The 19025-nt window shown below is 35.6% G+C and overlaps 1 protein-coding gene across 1 annotated transcript in view; it reads right to left on the minus strand.

Annotated features, from left to right (window-relative positions):
- LOC131164314 (26S proteasome non-ATPase regulatory subunit 13 homolog B) overlaps nt 1-13229 on the minus strand; it is a 47432-nt gene extending 34203 nt beyond the window's left edge. The window contains exon 1 of the mRNA XM_058121419.1: nt 12837-13229. Within this exon, the coding sequence (XP_057977402.1) occupies nt 12837-12986 (150 nt within the window). The 5' untranslated portion in view covers nt 12987-13229. The remainder of the gene's footprint in view (nt 1-12836) is intronic.
- Nucleotides 13230-19025: the final 5796 nt, after the last annotated feature.

Raw genomic sequence — 19025 nt, forward strand, 5'->3', positions numbered from 1 at the left:
AATGTAATGGGGAAAATGGGGGAGTGAGATACTGCGATAATTGTATTCTTCAGGGATTTAGAATGAATATATGAATATCTGTGTTATCGCTTGTATGGTGATTCTCTTGTAGATGAAAAATACAAGTAGTTCTTTTCATTGTGGTGTTTTGTTGCCTTGGATTATGATGTCTCTGATTGTTATAGTCTTATTCGGTGTATAAGAATATATTGCTCATGTGAAATCCTATTGTTCCTTGTTTTCCTTGAGTATTGAGACTCACCTGGTGCTCGTGCTTGCAGGCTTGAACGTGTGAGAGTTGGCTAACTTATCGAGGGAGAGCTGTCAACGAGTGCCACACGGCCCTTACTTGAGTCCCATTTTGGGGGTCCGTGACACACTGCAGTTACACTGGCTTAAAAATCAGGATGCTTAAAGGCACACCCGGCCCAGTATGTCAATGCGCCTAAGATATTTAAATATTATTGTATATGGCAAAATGACCAACCAGATGTGATTTAGGATCATGATTACCAAAAAATAAATAAATGCTAACCATCTAGTGAACTTTGAATTGGTGCAAATGCAAAACATGGCACATGAATATTAAATCTAATAAGCTGTAAGTTTCAACAGAATATTTTCCATATAACTTGTATATTTCTATTACTAAAAATGAAGTGATATTTCATTTTTTAAGAGTTATTGTTAATCTACTTTACCAAGGATTATCTTTATTTTCCCCTAATATATATATATATAACTGTACCCTGGTGTACCATATTTTGATCATGTTCTGCTCACATTATCATTCTAAACCAGAATATTTTGCATTCTAGGTAACAATGTGCAAGGCGCCCTTAGGATTTTATGTGTAAGCTAACTTGCAAAGAAGGTTTAAGACGACTATTGGGATCCAAATTACCATCTTAAGATTATTTCAGAAAATTATTATCATATCCCAAGAACGCAATACAGGGTATTATACAAAATAATAATCATTCAAGTAAAAAAATTAAACAATGGGCACCAACATACAATTTATAACCTCTGTTTGGGAAAAATTATTTATACGTAATAACTAAATAAATGCACAAACTAAAGTTGGCAAGCCCTAACCTCAAGATTGCAGATGGGCTAATAAAAGGACCAAATGGCTAGAATTTGGAAAGTGAGTCAAAGATCCATGTGCAAAATAGAGAATAATGTCTATCAAACTAAAGCAGGAGAAAAAATAAAGTGGCCTACAAATCTTAAACAAATCAAAAATTAGAAGCTTCAAATCAGATTACCTCTCTTATTGAGTGTAACTCATTAGTAGCTGAATTTAAAGAAGTCAACAGCATCATCAGTAGCATCAACGTGAGTACAGAATCTACATATGGAAGTCTTAGGCTTCAACAAAAAATGCCTATAATTAGGGATCTTAACCAGTATTACCAACCCAACTCCAGGAATGGGTCTTAACCCAAGAAATAAAACCTAAACAAGGATAAAGAATATCAAGAGCTGGTTTTCAGTAGATCTTGATCTACAATTCTCTACCAGTCCAAAGAGGTTAAAGAATATCACAGGCTTGTTTCCAATAGATCAAGAGCCAAGATCTACAATTTTCTAGCACTACAAAGTTGGATTAAAAAATCAGCCCTAAAAAACCAAAATTTAAAATACCCTTCCCCATTTCCAATATTAATTATGTAAGATGTCATACAGCACACACAAACTCCTATTTCTCAAGAATGGAATCCTTAATACTCCCACTTTTTCACCAAACAAGAAGCACAAATTAAGTTGCACATTCTTTGACAAATTTCTGCCAAAAAATTTTACAATATAGAATAAATAAATGCACAATGCTGCTCATACAAAATTTATTGCACATCAACCTGTTACATTTTAAAACCATGTATAGATTAATTAAATAACGATTTAGAGTTTTTATTTTACATAAACTTTTTATGGCAATTAAAGAAGATATATTAAGAGAAGAAGATGATACACGCAAGAGGACAATAGATCCTCAAAGAAAATTAAAGCAAAGAAAAATACAACCCAAACCACAGCTGACCACCACCCCAAACAGAACCTAAACAAAAACCACACAACTGCCTGTCCCCCAAGCAAAATGCTACACAAAGAATTTTGTTTCAAACCCTTCCCATCATAGTTTATAGAGCACTGCAAAATTAGTCGATTCCCGTCATGCCTTCCTAGCCTTGATTTTACCACCACTCAAACAGACTTCTTTTCCCTCTGAATCGTCAAACCACATACCCTTCTTATCCACGACATGTACGTGAGGCGTAAAAGGAGAGAAACCAATCTCATTCTGCTCAATCTTTTCATCACCCTCACTTTCTTTGTCATTTCCCAAACCAAGAACTCCCTCTAAATCATCCTTTAGAGATGGAGATTGCAAGGAAGGCACACCCAATAAATCTGAATAATCTGAACCAAAGCCTCCTTGTTCGCGAGCCTCATCTACAAGTAGCCCTCCATCATAATCAAAATCACTATATGGATAACCCTCATTGCCTAACACATTTTCCCATATCCTCTTATCAGTAGGAGTTTCCTCACTAACCTTCTTTTTAGATCTATTTTCTCCCTTTCAAGTCCGCAATGCAAATATTGCCATCACTACTTCTTTTCCGGAATTTAATTGGCTTCTCAGCAGCCGTGGAAGTGGAACTAACCCCCTTATCCTCACTCTTATGCCCCCAACAAGTGTAAACCTTTGAGGATATTTCATCCCATCCAGCCTCACCTTATCACTGCTGGAATTTGTAGCATTCTGGCTCCCAATGTGAACAGCCACACCATTATCCACCATGTGGGCCTCCTAACAGCAATCCTCCTTAGAAACCTCTCTGGTATCTCAACACTCTTCAATGCTTCCCTACCCCCATCTCTTAGCCCTCGGGAATAAGGCTCATGCAGCTCTTTCCCATTGACCACGACAGTCAGAGAATAAGTCAATAATATTTCTCTACCCCATGTTCACTTTGACCGAGGCCGCATGATTCTCTCCCACGTTTCCAATTTTCATAAGGAAGAACCAAGTTTGAGGAGGGTTCAATTGTACGCCCTCTTCAAATGTACTGTGACTAGTCTGTGAGCCCCTGAAGCTAGATGGACATGAGTTTGAAAAGAAGAGGCTGCCAGCAGCCCAAACAACCCCCTAGCATTAGAAGGCTTAGGGACCCATAAGATTTCCCTAGAAAACCCTTCAAAAACACTTGACCTCTTCTGTTAAAATCATTTTATGATTGGGCCACACTCCCCTGGCAATCCTAGACTTGTTCTCCAGCAACTGGGCCAAATTAATTATGGCATCGATTATCCCCTGCCCAACCCATTCAAGGCACGCCCTTCTTTCCACCTTGCACACGTTTGTCCCCTTCCCTCTCACAAACAGTAGCTTCCTCAGAGCCTCCTGAATGACTAGCTGCTGCCGCTCCAAAACTCGCTAGTTGTAACTTCCCCAACTCCCGCAAAGAAAAAAAAATATTATGGTTCAAAAGAAAGATTTTAAACAAATGGAATTTATATGAAAAAAAAGTCCAATTAATTCATTATGAAAAACGAACTGATTATGAAGAAAAGTCATCATCAAATAAAAGAGAAAATTTTGAAAAACACTATAGATATGATCTTCTATCATATAAATACATTAGTCATGAAGCTATGAAAGACTTGTATATTTATGAATTACTATTACAAGTAAAAAAGAACGAAAGAAATTATTATAGTTACAACACATATAAACACAAATTATTTAATATGCTGAGTACCCCTATTAAAAATTCTCTAGCAGAAGATAATATAAGGGATCAGGTGAAAAAATCCGAAAACAAAAAATATTTTGATTGGACGACTATCACTTTTTTGTCCTAGAAAAAAGTTGATATTGAGCCATCCACCCTTTGCTGTCTCTGAGGCACCAGAGAGAACCTCCTTCCAATGCTGGCAGCCTTGATTCCCCAAGTTTGAGCCTCAATTTTCCTTGTCTCCTCCAATCCTACAAGCCCCAGCAACTCTTGCAGAAATCTACGCCAGGCTTCTCCTTCCATGCTGCCAGGAATGGAATTCAATTGAAATTTGCTGTTCAATCGTAGACCCAACTCCAGAACAGAACCATAATTGTTTGATTTAAATGCCACCTTGCCACCCAATATTGATTTTTACTGAAATTCCTAGTGTGTGATTTTCTCCAAGTTCGATAGCGGCAATGGCAAACACTCACCAACTCATCTTGCAGGAGATAAGGTCATCATTATCCACCAACTACGGAACTGAGATTTCTCCTCCAATCGAAGCCTCCTACCCCAACTTTTTCAAGTGCAGACTAACAATTTTCCTTTCTATCTGCATCAACTTGAAGGGTTTGTGTTCCCCCCAATTTGTGGAAGTTTCCCTCCATACCCAACTTTGAGTGAATCCATCAAGATCTGAAAGTGGGAGCAGAAACAAGAGAGAGAGAGACAGAGCAAGAATCATGCTGCCGAGCAATACACTTTAAAATTCATTAGTTTTTTAATTTCCAATATTTTTTTTTTTATACAAGACAAAGATATGAGATGAAAATTTGCAAAAAAGAAAATAAGAAATCTTCCAAAAAAATCAAGAAACCCCCAATCTTATTTGTTAGAATAAAAGAAGAAATATTATAAAGAAAAACAGGAATTTGACATTTAAAGGAGGCCAAGGTTCCTCCTAGGTAAGAATAAAAGCAAAAGTAAAAATTCTAAAGTAACAAAATCTCCTTTGCACAAGAGAGATGCCAAAAGAAGGATCCAACCCCACACCAAACAGCAAGTAGCACCTGCTCACTGAAGCCACTAGAATTTTGTTCCAATAAAAGACACTAAACGAAAACACAAAGGCAACATATTCCAAAGAAACTCCCCATCTTTCTACAACCAAAGCCCACAAGGAAAAAAATTTCCAAAGGCAACTCATTGCTCCCCAAAAATACCAAACCAGCTCCAAATGTGCGAGGAAAAGAAGCAACGAAAAAACAACCGACATTTGATTCACCACTTTGGAAACAAAGGATCGCATATGGGATAACGCTTTATTTGGTTTACCAACCTAAAGCAAATCATTGGCATCAATCATGCTAACTGCAGACCAGGTAAAGGGACTGATTGTGGGCATTGCCTTGGCTTTCCAAAATACAGAATGCAAAGGGAACTAAGCACCACGGGAATCATGCATGAGATGATCAAAAAACTATTTACCAGAATATTCCTCCAAAGTATTCAAGGTCCAGATTGTAGTAGCTTCTCTAGCAGACAAATATAAGAAGGCCACACCCCTAACCCTAAGGCCCTAACAAGAGACCATATCCCCGTTTAGAAGACAAAATATGAGAAATGGAAGCACAACAACAACTAGACAGATAATAAAATCAAGGATAAGCGCTAGAGAGGAGCGCATCCCCAATCCAATACTCCTTCAAGAAACAAATTCTTCCCTGATGCCCAAACAAGGATAATATAGAAAATCTTTGCATCTTTGTTAGAGTTTATTGGAGGATTGCTGTCCTTCCAATATGGAGGATGTGAGGAAGTGGGTGCTAATGTACGTTTTAGATCTTCTTGTGTGAGTATTTGAGATATATATCTCAGCTTTATCCACAATTTATTCCTAATACCAAATTTGACATGGGCAATTGGATGAGTATTCATTTTCATGTGATTTTCATTTCCATAGATCTTCAAATGTAGAGAGGTGGAGAATCTTTGCATCTTTGTTGAGTTTATTGGAGGATTGCTGTCCTTCCAATAGGGAGGATGTGAGGAAGTGGGTGCTGGAGTCTTCAGAAGAACTTTTAGCAATTCTTTCTTCGGTTCTTGACCCAAGAGAATATGTCCTTTTTTTATTTCATATGATTTGGAAGGCCAAAGCTCCCTCTAAAGTTAAGGCTTTTATTTGATTGGCTGTTCTTGATATAGAGTTAACAATATGTTGCAGAATAGGAGGCCTTCTAAGACATTATCTCCATACATTTGTGTTCTTTGTTTTGATAGTTCTGAATCTGCCTCTCATCAGCTTTTTATTGTTCTTTCTCTTGGAGGAAGTTACAACTAGTGAGATTTATATTAATTGTTTTTTTTTTCTACTTTCTCTGATTTTTTCTATTTTTTGCAGGATTCCTTACTCTCCAGTATGGTGTATTCTTTCACAATTAATATATTCCTTCTGTTGCAATTGGAAAAAAAAAAAAAACCCCACATTAGCATCCCAAAACATTTGTTCAACTCCATATTTATTATCAATCAACTTGTGCCATAGGGACTCGGCTCTAAAGGTAAACACCATAAGCATTTATCCACTATGAAGCTGCTCTTGGGTTGCTGGGAATACCTAACCCATCGACCCTCAGCCCCCCTCCTTTCTCCCCAGCTTTAGGCCCACCAAGGCACCAACATTATCTGAAAAACTAAATGACTCCTCTTACTCTCACACAGCCCAAACCACTAAGTATCCCTCATCAAATTCTACATTTATTAGCAACAAAGTCCCCTAGGAGCAGTGGTGGATCCAGAAATAGTTGTTTGGGGGGAGGGGCATTTGAAACTTGAAAATCATTGGAAAGGTGTTTTGAAGAAAACAATTTTTTTTTACATTTCGTTATCGAGGAAAGTGCAAAAGAAAATAAAAAATATTATCATATCAAACAAAATTTTAATTTTACACATAACTAACAGTTAATTTTTCCTCACACTATCAAATTAAAACAAATTTGCATTTTTAAAATAATTTAACATAAAGAAACAAATTTTTATTTTTAAAATAATTTAATACAAAAGAAAATATAATGAAAAATCAGTTTCCTTATTTTTCTTTTTTTTTTTCCAAAAAAAATCCTTGCGCCAAACAGACCCTTAGTATAGTTATGCTTATGATAATTTTCATTGAATTTTAACTAAATTATCTACTTTATTAATATGAAAAAATTAAATTTTTTAAAATTATAATCATAAATAAAAACATTCCAATAATGGTGAAAAACAGTAAAAAAAAACATATATATATATATATATATGATCAACTATTTAAAAAAATATGAAGAAGAATTTTTAATAGAATCCCAACTTGAAACAATTTTTTGTTTTCTAACTCGGAGCTCCAACTTGGACAAATCCTTTGACTCCTCCAAAGAGAAACCAAATCGGGGAAGAATGGGACCAACCCTACAATTACCTCCTAATAAATCAAGAATCAGCCTTAGTGCTGAATCAAATCCAAGCCCTCCTATTATCAAGAATCCTCCTAATCCACCTTTATGCACCTAAAACATTACATGGAATTACTTTGAAACGTTCATAAATAATTTTACAACTAGGACAAGTTACAATCCCTCAACCAAAAAAAAAATAATTAAAAAAATATAAAGAATGGAATGCCCAAAATGTTTATTTAAAATAAAAGTGCGGTTTTAGTAAAAGCCAACCCAAGCATAAGAATGAAAATTATTTCTCCACAAATGTTCCAAAATATGTGCAAAGAAGTATGTAATAGGTAACCGAAAAAAAAAAAAAAAATCTTTTACAATCTCACAAAACAACATTTATTTTTTTAAAACTACAATATTTGCAACACAAATTTATTTTTATTGTTTTTTAATTGGTTTGATCATATTTTGACTAATTGTTCAAGTTTTAACTTTTTTTACTATGAAAAATTGAAATTTCGATATTTGGAATTGAAATTAGAAAATTAAAGGAGAAAGAAGTGGGAGGGCTATAAAGTATGCAAAAAATTAGTGGGCCAAGGGGCAAGCATGTAGAAAGTTGGGGTGGGGGCAGGGGGAGGAGCCTGTGGAAGTTTGTTGACTTAATTTTTTTTTTTAAAAAGAATAGTGGGGAAGCCTTGGGGGGGGACCTTAGATCCGCCCCTGCCTAGGGAACACCCCAAACGTTAAAGAGTTTGGGACTTGCGTGTTGGAGGTGTAGCTGCTGTGTTTTCTGCTGTTCATAGTGCACCACATCTTGGTTATTACAATATATCTTGAGTGGGTGAGAGATCATTGGAACTGTTACTGCCACATTTTCTTCCATTCATCGTGCTCCAATTTCAGCATTCTATTTTCATAGGAGAGGCTCGTTTTGAAGGAGAGATCACAAGCTTACTTCTTTATTGGTGTGCTAGATTCTTTTGTCCTACTTTGAGGGGAGATGCAAAGCTTTGGCTTGGGGATTATTGAAGGCCTTTCGCTTTAAAGTATTTTCTTAATCATCTTGTAAAATCTTAAAGCCTTAGCCTTTTCTGCACAAAAAAAATTGGAAAGCAAAAGTTATCTTCAACATCCGGGATTTCATCTAGACTCTTCTACAAAACCCCTAATATTCCAGCTCAAGATCTCCATTCTAAAAGACTTAGTAACCCTTTCCCCCATATTTAATAACTAGCCAACTTATGCACTTCTTTCTTCAACTCCAACCTAAGGGAAACTGAAATCCTCACCTCTTGCCCAACAGAACTCACCAATTTAAGACCATCTACATAGTTCCTGGATCCCTAGCATTCCCTTTTTGGCTGAAGTCCCCTTTGGCAAGAAGATGAATCTATTTCTTTATGAATTCCAACAGAATCAAAAAGAACACAAACACTTGGATTAACACCATTTGAAAGAAGAACCTGCATATTCATATTCAGAAATAAATCAACAATAGAATGAGAAACATGACCAAGCAAAGGGGGTAACTCAATGGAGTGCAAGGAATAGCAAGGCCTGCCCTCACAGGACCCAAATCTGATCTACAACACTCACATCCACAGGACCTTACACCTGTTGTTCAGAGATAAAAGAACCCTTTAAAACCTCAACCGCTAAGCACTGTGTTGTCCCTACTCCCTGCCTACCCTTTCTCACCTTCAGCTTTTATCAACTGATAATTACCTTCAAATATTATTGACTCAGCAAGAGAAGTCAGCAACACTGGTGCACCCTCATGAATCCCCAGCTCATCCAACAACTTCTCCCCATCCTTTGCAGTTAAATCCAAAAAACAAGAACCATCCTCAAAATGTACATCACCCTTGCCATCTTCCATCAAAACAGGAGAACCAGTTATCTGCTTCTGATCAGGAACCACTCTAAAAGCCTGCTTCAGCTCACAGAAATATTCATCATCAGAATTTCCCATTCAAAGCTTGCCTTATCTCCCATAACCCCACCCCCCCACCAAAAAAAAGAAAAGAAACAAAGAAGAAACTTGACATTTTCTGTTCTGTATGATCCAATACATTCAGACCAGCTTCCTAAGTTATCAGCATTAATTTAATTTCCTCGCTGAGCTCCTGCAGAACACATTTTAGAAGCTCAAGCCACCTTAATTCCAACTTTCAATTAATTCAAAGATAAGCAAACAACCAGTTCATTGGCCCAAACAAAGGCAAAAATTGACACATTCAAGACCCAATGCTTGCATTGTTGACCAGAGCCCTACTTCAATTCATAAAGAACACATTCCCTTAGTAAGCTCCAGCAAGAAAGGGCATGCCATATTCATTCCATTTCTCTCTTGGAATTAAAATTAGATTTCAACCAGACTTGAGACAAAAATCACACCCAACAGCTCTCCCTTCCCTACTCTAGTTGGCTACGCAACCATGGTGGCAACCAACATAGATTCAGAAAACATCTATTTTCAATCAATTCCAACTTTTCTCTTGTGTTTGACTCTATAACCTCACTAGACGTTGAGATTGCTGTAATACACTCCTTCACTATCCCTTCTTCCCTCCATTCTCCAAGTGATTGTTTTGATGACCCCTGACCTTAAACATTTCCAACCATCAATTCCTGCAACCTTCTGCGCTTCATGCCTCTGCTGTCATCTCAATAGCAGCAGCTTTGTCTACCTAATCACCCATCATCAGACAACTCAAGATTCAATGAGATGACCACCATCCAGAGGCAACCACATCATTGCGGACACAAATAGAGTAAAAACTCCATCTCACCAAAGTTCTCAACAAATATGAATCTGCCCCGACTATTCACCAAAAGCCTCAAAATAATAAAATATCCCGACTCCACAGTAGATTTCACCCAGGACTTTCTATCTTCACAGACCAAAATAACTACAATTGCTCCAGTACCCATCAGTAATCTCACTCTTCCACACAAGAAAAGAGGATTTTTTTCCAGTAAATTCAATAATACACAGCATTAGCCTGGTGTTAGCTAACAAGACAAGATTGAATATCTTTTGACTAATTTCAGTAGTCCTATGGAAGTACACAACAAACACTCAACAATCCAATTAAGACAAGAAAATCAACAAGAATCGCTATTCCGTAATAGAAGAGAGGAATATCTTAAATTCTATGTCAAAAAACTAGCACAAAACTCCGCACATTCAACCCCCTCTTATCTCTTTTTGCATATCATTCAAAGAAATGCCCTTACAATCCCTTGACAATCCCTAACAGTAATAAGGCCCAAAGAAATGCAGGGAAATTTACACATTCTAAAGTAAATCCAATGTGACGTAAACCAATTGTAAAAAATTCGATAATTTTGCAACTCTCATGTAATATTAACTTCTGTTCTGCAAACACATGTCCACAAGACCTTTTGATACTTACTTCTTCCAAAAACCCAAAATCCTAATCACAAATTGCTAAAGGTATCTGCTTATACCTACCTCTCTCCAAGCATCTCAAACAATTTAGTCCACAACAGTCTAGCTATCTAAAAAAGAAAGAAAGAGGTTCTTAGTAGAAGAATTGCATATCAGACAGATTTGCTGATAAGGCATTTTTAGTTGCAAAAAAAGAGCATGATTATTAATTTTACTAAAGATTAAAAATCAGTCTCTGTGAATGCCTTTATTTCAAAGGGATCTTTATTCTTCTGAATAGTTGTGCCCACGGGGGAAGAAGAAAAGAAGAACTGGCATTCAAAAAAAAATTAAAAATTTTTTTTACACAAAAGATTTCCAAAGCAATCACCCATTCCAAATTCTGGCATCATGCCCTGAGTTACGAACAAAATACTAAAGTTGTCTGACGAAAAAAAAAATTGTACCTTGCTTCTCTCTCCATACAATTGCAGAAGAAATAGAAATTCCAAGAGATAAAAACTCCCACCGAAAGAGAGAGAGAGAGAGAGAGGAAACTGGAGCACTACACATATTTCTTGTGAGTTGAATGGGCACCAAGGGAGTGCCAACCCAACTGCCAGAGCTTCAAAAAGATTATACAAGAACCAAAGACCAAAAATTTCTAACCAAGAATTGACGACTAGTGAAGTCCCCAAGAAAAAAAAATGCAAAATTTTTTCCTTAAATCTCCTGAACAGATAGATTCTTTCCCTCAAATGCTCTTCTATTTTTACCCTCCCCTGCACCAAAGCAAGCAAACAAGCAAGCAAAGCAATATCCCTCACACTACTTGAACTTAGCTTACAACCCTTATATCCCCAGCACTTGGAAAAAGAAATAACACATTTTATATTGAACCAAACAATAAAAAACCATTGCCAGATCAGACCCAAGCCTCCAAACCTTCCTGCCCTAACATCAGAATAACTAATTAGCACTTCTTCTGCCTCACTACAAAAAAGCACCAGTCAACAAGAACCAATTGTCTCCTCTGATATCAATATTGTCCCCTTTAAGAATAGCTTCCCAAGTCACTTCCCAAGCAAAAGGGGTAATCAAGCTCTCCAAACAACCTTCCAAGGTCTTTAAAGGAAGAACCTTCTTGCTACCATTAAGGTTGCAGAACGATTTTATCAATAATTTGAGGTTTTACATCCCAATCACAAGATGGAGTCTTCCACAATTACACAAAACCGGGTCCAATGCAGGTTCCCCAGAATGTTCACAACATCATCCAACTCCCAGTCCTGCAACTACCTCCTAAATAGTAAATTCCATTCAAAGTCATTTCCCCCCAACCAAAACCACATTTATTACCAATTTATTTTAATCCCCGGTGGAGCTGGCACTGCCCACAAGATTGTTGCGTGCATAAGCAGACTCTAGCTAACACCAAAAGGGAAAAAGTCAAAAAATCATTGATTGAACAACAATAGTGCACCATGAAGTATTTAGGGATCCAATTTTATGCCAATCCTATTAGCAGACTTCCTTCGATGATTTCCCTTCATAAAACACATACTGCTCTTCCACCTCTCCAAGCTAGATAGAAGACCCATGCCTCAATATCTACCGTCACATACTTCTGTTGTATTTTTTTTCAGACATACCAAACCCACGAATTCTACAAACAAAATAACAAATAACAGCTAATCCTACACTCCTACAAACACTTGGGGAAAAAAATAAAACCAAACAGACCAGGAAACAAGCTAAATTCTACTAGTCTTGACATGAAATCTTTATAATATTGATTTTCTATAAGAAAGAAAATAAAATTTTCAAAACCAAAGAGAATATTTTCCACGTGATAACTGAAGTTACTGAATGTATACAAGACAAAAAATTCACTCAATTAAATAAATGGAGATGTAAAAAATAAATAGCAACTACTGGAAATTTTTTTAGGAACAATATTTGGCCAGAACAGATGGTGCTTACTGTAACCAAAAGAAAAATAAATAAAAGGGCCCCGTCACTACAATCTACAGAACTTGGAAATTTTAATTTCCAAGATATTTAAACCCTAATTTCCATCAAAAAAGCAAGACGAATTGAACAATATGAATCAAGCAAAATACCTAATTTTGCATAACAGAAAACAAATCACTGGGCAAAAAGAAAGACCAATATTTATAAATTATTTTTAAAAAAAAAACGAACACAGGTTGATACAGATAAAGAAAAAATATACAGGTAAAGAAAAAATAGGTCGCAGAAGTAACAGAAACAGACCTGAAACACGGCGAGGGCTACGAATTGCTCGAGCTTGAGAGTGAGTTGGTGCCAGAGCTTTCTCTGGTATAGATCTGCAAGCGTGTTGTACCATTCGGCAAGCTCCGGGTGCGCGTTACGCAGAGACTCGAGGTACTGCAAAGCGGCCATGGCTGAGAGAGAGAGAGAGTGCTAATACGAAAACCTTGTTTATATCCGACTCCTAAAACCTCTGTTATCTTTCTTCTGCTCGAAGAAAAGAACAAGAAGAGAAAATCCGAGAAGGATATGGGTTTCCTGTTCGGATTATACCCGCTAGAATTGGCCTGGTTAAGATAAACCCGGATTGGGCTTGAGCCTTGATGGTACGTTTGGTTCAGTGGCCAATGATCATGAACCCGGATTTGCCTTGATGGTATGTTTGGCTCAGTGGCCAAGGTTTATAGGAGTGGACCGGATTTGATCTGGTCAAGATAAACCCGGATTGGGCTTGAACCTTGATGGTATGTTTGGTTCAGTGGCAAGGCTTATTGGAGTGGACCGGATTTGATCGTATTGAGCAGGACTAGTTATGATTATTAGCACGTCCCATGTTTAGATTGGGACACTCTTCCAATCAGTCAAAAGATTAAAATGTCACTAAAATTTAAAAATATAAAAAAAAAATTATTTTTATTTAAATTACAAAATACTAATCTTACATTTGAAGAAGTCTTCAACTTGCAGTTGTATTAGATTTGAATAAAATGTAATATAAAATTATATTTAAAATTTGTCCAAATTCACCTAGATTTAAATCTAAAATCAAAAAATTGTGCTTCAAAATGCAATGTAAGTGATTTGTGAAACTCTTATTATACCATCTTGTTGAATTGAATAATAAATGAATCAATATTTCTCTAAAAATATTTACAAACAAAACATGGGTAAAAGTTACAAACAAAAGAAAAAATAAACAAAATATTAGTGTTTAATATTAAGCACCTAACAATTGTGACTCCAAAATTACCACAATATGAACCGTTAAAAGGGCAAGGGTATCTTTGTGGATCATTTGTGGCAGGGACACCCCTTTGGGATCGTTGACAATGACATTTGGCGGTATGGCTCTAACTTGGTAGGGATTCTCTTCAACATGGTATTGAGGAAGTGGACATAGAACTTAGTAGGCCACAACATTGGGGATCTTGACCGTTAGTTTCTAATCACTCTTCAACATCACTCGGATAATTTACACTAAAAACAAGTGATGATTTGACTAGTATAAAAAGTCAAGGTGATGGTGGCAATGAATGAGAGCAAAGGGAGCTCCTATGCATTGAGTTGGGTGCTAGGCCATTTGCTCCAACCAATGGCCACAAGCTAATGTTGTCAACGAAACTCCTGATCTCCCAACCACCGTGTCTAACAAGTCTGACCTCACCAACATTAGAATTATAGCCCAAAGTAAGTGCAAACATGACGCCTTCAATGTCTGTTTTCAAATTGATTAGGGAGGGGGGTTTGTCCGTTCACATTTTATTTTCTTGTCATATAAAGCCTATGGGAGAAACTGGCTAGCCATAATCCCATAAAAATAGGCTAAGCCCCCTCTTTTGGGAAATCCTAAGATGTTGTTATATTACATCAAACATGGGCTAATGATCCTTGGCCTAACCTCAAGTATACTATCATTCAAGCCAAATGCACCATAAGGGTCTAACCCAACGTATGATTTGTTCAACTTGCCATTTCAGGCTAATTTAACATGAGTTTAGGCTAACTCAAATTAGAGTTGGGGAAATCTTCGGTTCTAATGAGTTTAGCTCATCTAAGTTTAGCACAGTAACATATGCCTACAAGCCTTTTTATTGTGAATTATCCTGTTTTTAGTTGAGCATTGAAGCATTGATGGGTGCTACTAAACTACCCTATATTTATTGTTTGCACCATTGTGCTGTTAGAAATTCAATCCCTTTTACACTATCAAAAGGTAAATGGGTTGATACAAGTTCAAATCGAAGAGCATTACAAGATCTTAGAAAAGCAATCTTTTTTCTTCTAGGCTGAGATTATAATGAGCTTAGGTTTGTTTTTGTTTTTTTTTTTGTTTTTAAGTTGAGCTTGGGCTTGCTTTTAACCTCATCCAACTCCGCCATTGATGGGCTATACACAAGAACATTTGAAAATCCAAATCTGAGCCTTGCATATCCAAAATAGGTTTCGTTGTTCAGACCATTTAAAATGCAAATGTGTTAAGACTCCTATGTGACAAAGCATGCTATGATGGAAATGAGGGGAGTGAAGAGACTACATAGTGGTATTTTGAGGCAATTTAGGGTCAATGGTGATAGCTTGACATGACAGTTGGTTCCTATATTACTAGTCACAGTGAAATTGGGTGTCCGCCTCGATTTGGCGACAAAACTATGTTTACATTGGCTAGATGTAATGGCGACAAGAAGGAATTCAATGATACATATGGTAGATCGTCAATCTTTTATGGATCAATGCGGACGTGAATTTGATCAAGTGAGGTGAATTGATCAAAATATGGACTAGGATAAGACTCTTAATTAAGAGCACTTGATGTCGATTATTGAAGGTAGTACTAATCCAAGAATTGTAATTTGAGCCTTTGCATTGATCATCTATGGTCTCGTTATCTTTCCAAAGGCACTAGGGCATACCCGTTTCAAAGAAACTAAGGAATACACTTCTCCCCTTAATAAGAAGCCAAAGTGTATATAAGTATCTCAACTATGAAAAAAACAAATTATGGAGGTGACTAGTCGATTCAATTGGGATCCTAGTGAGGTGAATTAACCAAATTATGGAGTAGGACGAGACTCTTAATTGAGTGCACTTGAGGCTAATTCATGAAGGTCGTACTAATCCTGTGACGCCCCGATCTTTCATAATTTTTATTATTATTAATTAATTATTTATCCACACCAATTGGCCACATCATCAATCTTTATACCATACATATCACCTAACCCGCATTGGGCACTGGTATACCGGTCACATTATATTTCAAATACTTATCAACGGAAGACAATATATACATACGCCACAGCGAATATACATACCAGAGAATAATCCATCAAAAAATACATACATCGACAAACACCCCAAAATAATAAAACTCTAGAGGAAAACATCCATCCTTAGATCAAACACTCGCCCTGTATATCAGGGTCCCTGCTCCACTATATCTGGGAGCTCTATCACCAACTCGATCTTGATTTCCTGAAATATTTAATACTTTGGTGAGACACATTTTAGTAAGACGGAATAAGTTATTGGCAGTGTGTGGCAATATGAGTGCAATTACATCAATATACATATACATAATCGGTCAAAACATTATTCATCTGATAAGATATTTGATATGTGCAAGTAGCTATATAAATATAAAATACAACTGTTATAAACTTTATATCCCATTTCACAGTTTCATTTATTTTTCTCATTTTTCTTCATTTCAGTTTATTTCCATTATATCATTCTTTTCTCATTTATTCAGCCCATGAGTATCCTCAATAACCTTTCCATATCGTGTTTGTAATTCATGGCCATTTCTAGTCTGCAATCTAGCCCATATTGACTTTACAACATTATATTAGTTGTTGGGTAATCTAGATAAGGTGGTTGATAATAATTATATAAATATCAAGTTAAATTGAATTGTGAGATTAACTTAAAATTTAAAAGGGATTATACTTAACTAAAAGTTTACAAATAAATTTTTAAATCCCAATTCACCTCTTCTCTTAAGAGTACACCTTACCTTTAAATTGATATCAGAGTGAGGTTGTAGTAAATCTAAAACTAGAAGTTTCATAAAAATTCCTATGGCACACCCAGGTGTATCTCCCTTTGCCGATGGTCAATCCTCTTATAGACCACCCCTCTTTTGCGGTGTCAACTATACTTTTTGGAAACAACAAATGAGGATATACCTGCAAACCATGGATTGAAAAATTTGAAAAGTTGTCACACATGATGACCTTGTCCCTACCAACAACATAGATAACAAAGAAATACCTAAAGAGGAAAAAGAGATGACCGACAATGACCATAAGATGTTGCAAGTAAATTCAAGTGTTATGAATGATCTATATTATGCTATTGATGTAAATGAATTCAATAGGGTCATGACATGCAAATTAGCTTAAGAAATATGTGATAAACTAGAGGTAACCTATGAAGGAACGATTGATGTTAGAAATAATAGAATCGACACACTCACAATCAAGTATGAGGCCTTTATGAGGAATCCGGATGAAACCGTCACTAGTATGTACACTAGGTTCACTCATATAATAAACTCCCTTAATGCCTTAGGAAATAATTACTCAACTTATGAAATGATCCGAAAAATTCTTAGAGGACTTCTACCGATTTGGGAACTTAAGGCCACTGCAATAATTGAAGGAAAAATTCTGAAAAACACTTCATTAGATGAGTTAATAGGTTTTCTACTCACTTATAAGATGACAATACACAAAAGAAGTGGAAAATCTAAAAATAAAGAATCTATTGCATTTAAAGCCTCAAGTGAAAGCTCTAGTGATGAAGATGAAAAAGTGATGAATGTAAATGATATAGGCTTCATAACCAAGAAACTTGCAAAAATCTTTAGAAAGAAGAATAAATTTACAAGAAAATTCAGCGACTCCAAATCAGATGAAGAGAAAACAAGTAAAAATGAAACTAAAAATGAACTCCCTACTTGTTATAATTGTAGGAAAGTTGGGCATATTAAATCGGATTGTCCACAACTTAAGAGGGATTCTAAGAAGAAAAAGAAAAAAGACGATGAAGGCAACTACACGAGACAATATAAGTTCTAATAGTTTAGAAAGTGAATCAAGTGACAAAGAAGTTGCTTATACTTGCTTTATGACATGTGACGATGATGAAGAATGATTATTGTGATGATTCATCTAATGAATCAAATGATGAGAGTAGACCATCTTATGAAGAATTATAAAGTGAACTATTCAAGGTTCATAAAATTTTAGTTAAAGTAACTAAGTGAGACACTTCATTGAAAAATAACAATGAAACTCTTATGAAAGAATTAGAATCTAAAAATCTTACGGAAAGAGAAAAAGATTTAAAAATCAAACGATTAGAAAGTAAGAATGAAAAGGTGTTGAAAAAAGTGGAAGATCTAAGATCCCAAACTTCCATTGATAATGAGAAAGATCTATATATTTATGAACTAAAAAACAAAATCAGAAAAATGTCTCAAAATCAAGGAAAGGGTAAAAATACACAAGACCCGAAAATCTGTGATCTTGAAAAGAAAATTGAGGATCAAAATAAAATAATTTACAATTTCACCGAAGGAAGAGAAAATTTTGATAAAATGATTGGCGCACAAAGAATGTCATTGAATAAAGAAGGCATAGTATTCAATGAAGTTGAGAATATAAGGAAAAAAAACCTCTATATGAGGTACTTTGCAAAAGCCTCAAAAGATTATGCTAGCACCTCCTCAAATGCTTACATACATACCACATGTTTTTTATGTAAGGAGAAATGACATATTAAGTTTGAATGCCCATGAAAAAGAAATGGTGTAAAAATCAGACAAGTTTGGAGAATAAAAGAATAAGCTCTTGTTAAACCATCCAAACCCAAAATTTGAACATGTCGTTGCATGACACGTTGTATCTGATCTAAATTATTAGCCATTGCAAACATAACTCCCTAGATTTTATTGTCTTTAGGCTATAAATAAATTATTTCATCTAGGAGATGATTTTATTTAATAAGTTAATGATTTGTTTTGTAAACTTTTCCCATTTTGTCAATAGCAGAAAAATTTTTTTTTAAATATTTTTCTTTATCTTTGAACCATTTGAAGAATGGAATATTTTTTTTAAAATGTGGACATGTCTCCATATTATCTTTATTAGTAATTTTCGATTTTTTTTTCTAGCAAATCTTTGGAAAATTTTTTCTCTTAGAACTTTAATCTTTTTTTTTGACAAAAAATATTTTCTTAATTTAGTTATGTTTATGACAAACTCCTTAACTAAAGACTAAAACATTACATTCATAAATTTGAGATTGGATTGGTGAAAGGTTTTGCTTTGGTTATTTGTACATTGGTTAAACTATTTGTTCATTAAGACTTTTGTTTGGTCATGAGATTTGTTCAAACGGAGATTCTGTTCAAATCATTTTGTTATGCCAGAGTTTGCCAAATTACTC

This window comes from Malania oleifera, chromosome 9 (assembly GCF_029873635.1).
Source record: "Malania oleifera isolate guangnan ecotype guangnan chromosome 9, ASM2987363v1, whole genome shotgun sequence".
Lineage (NCBI taxonomy): Eukaryota > Viridiplantae > Streptophyta > Magnoliopsida > Santalales > Ximeniaceae > Malania > Malania oleifera.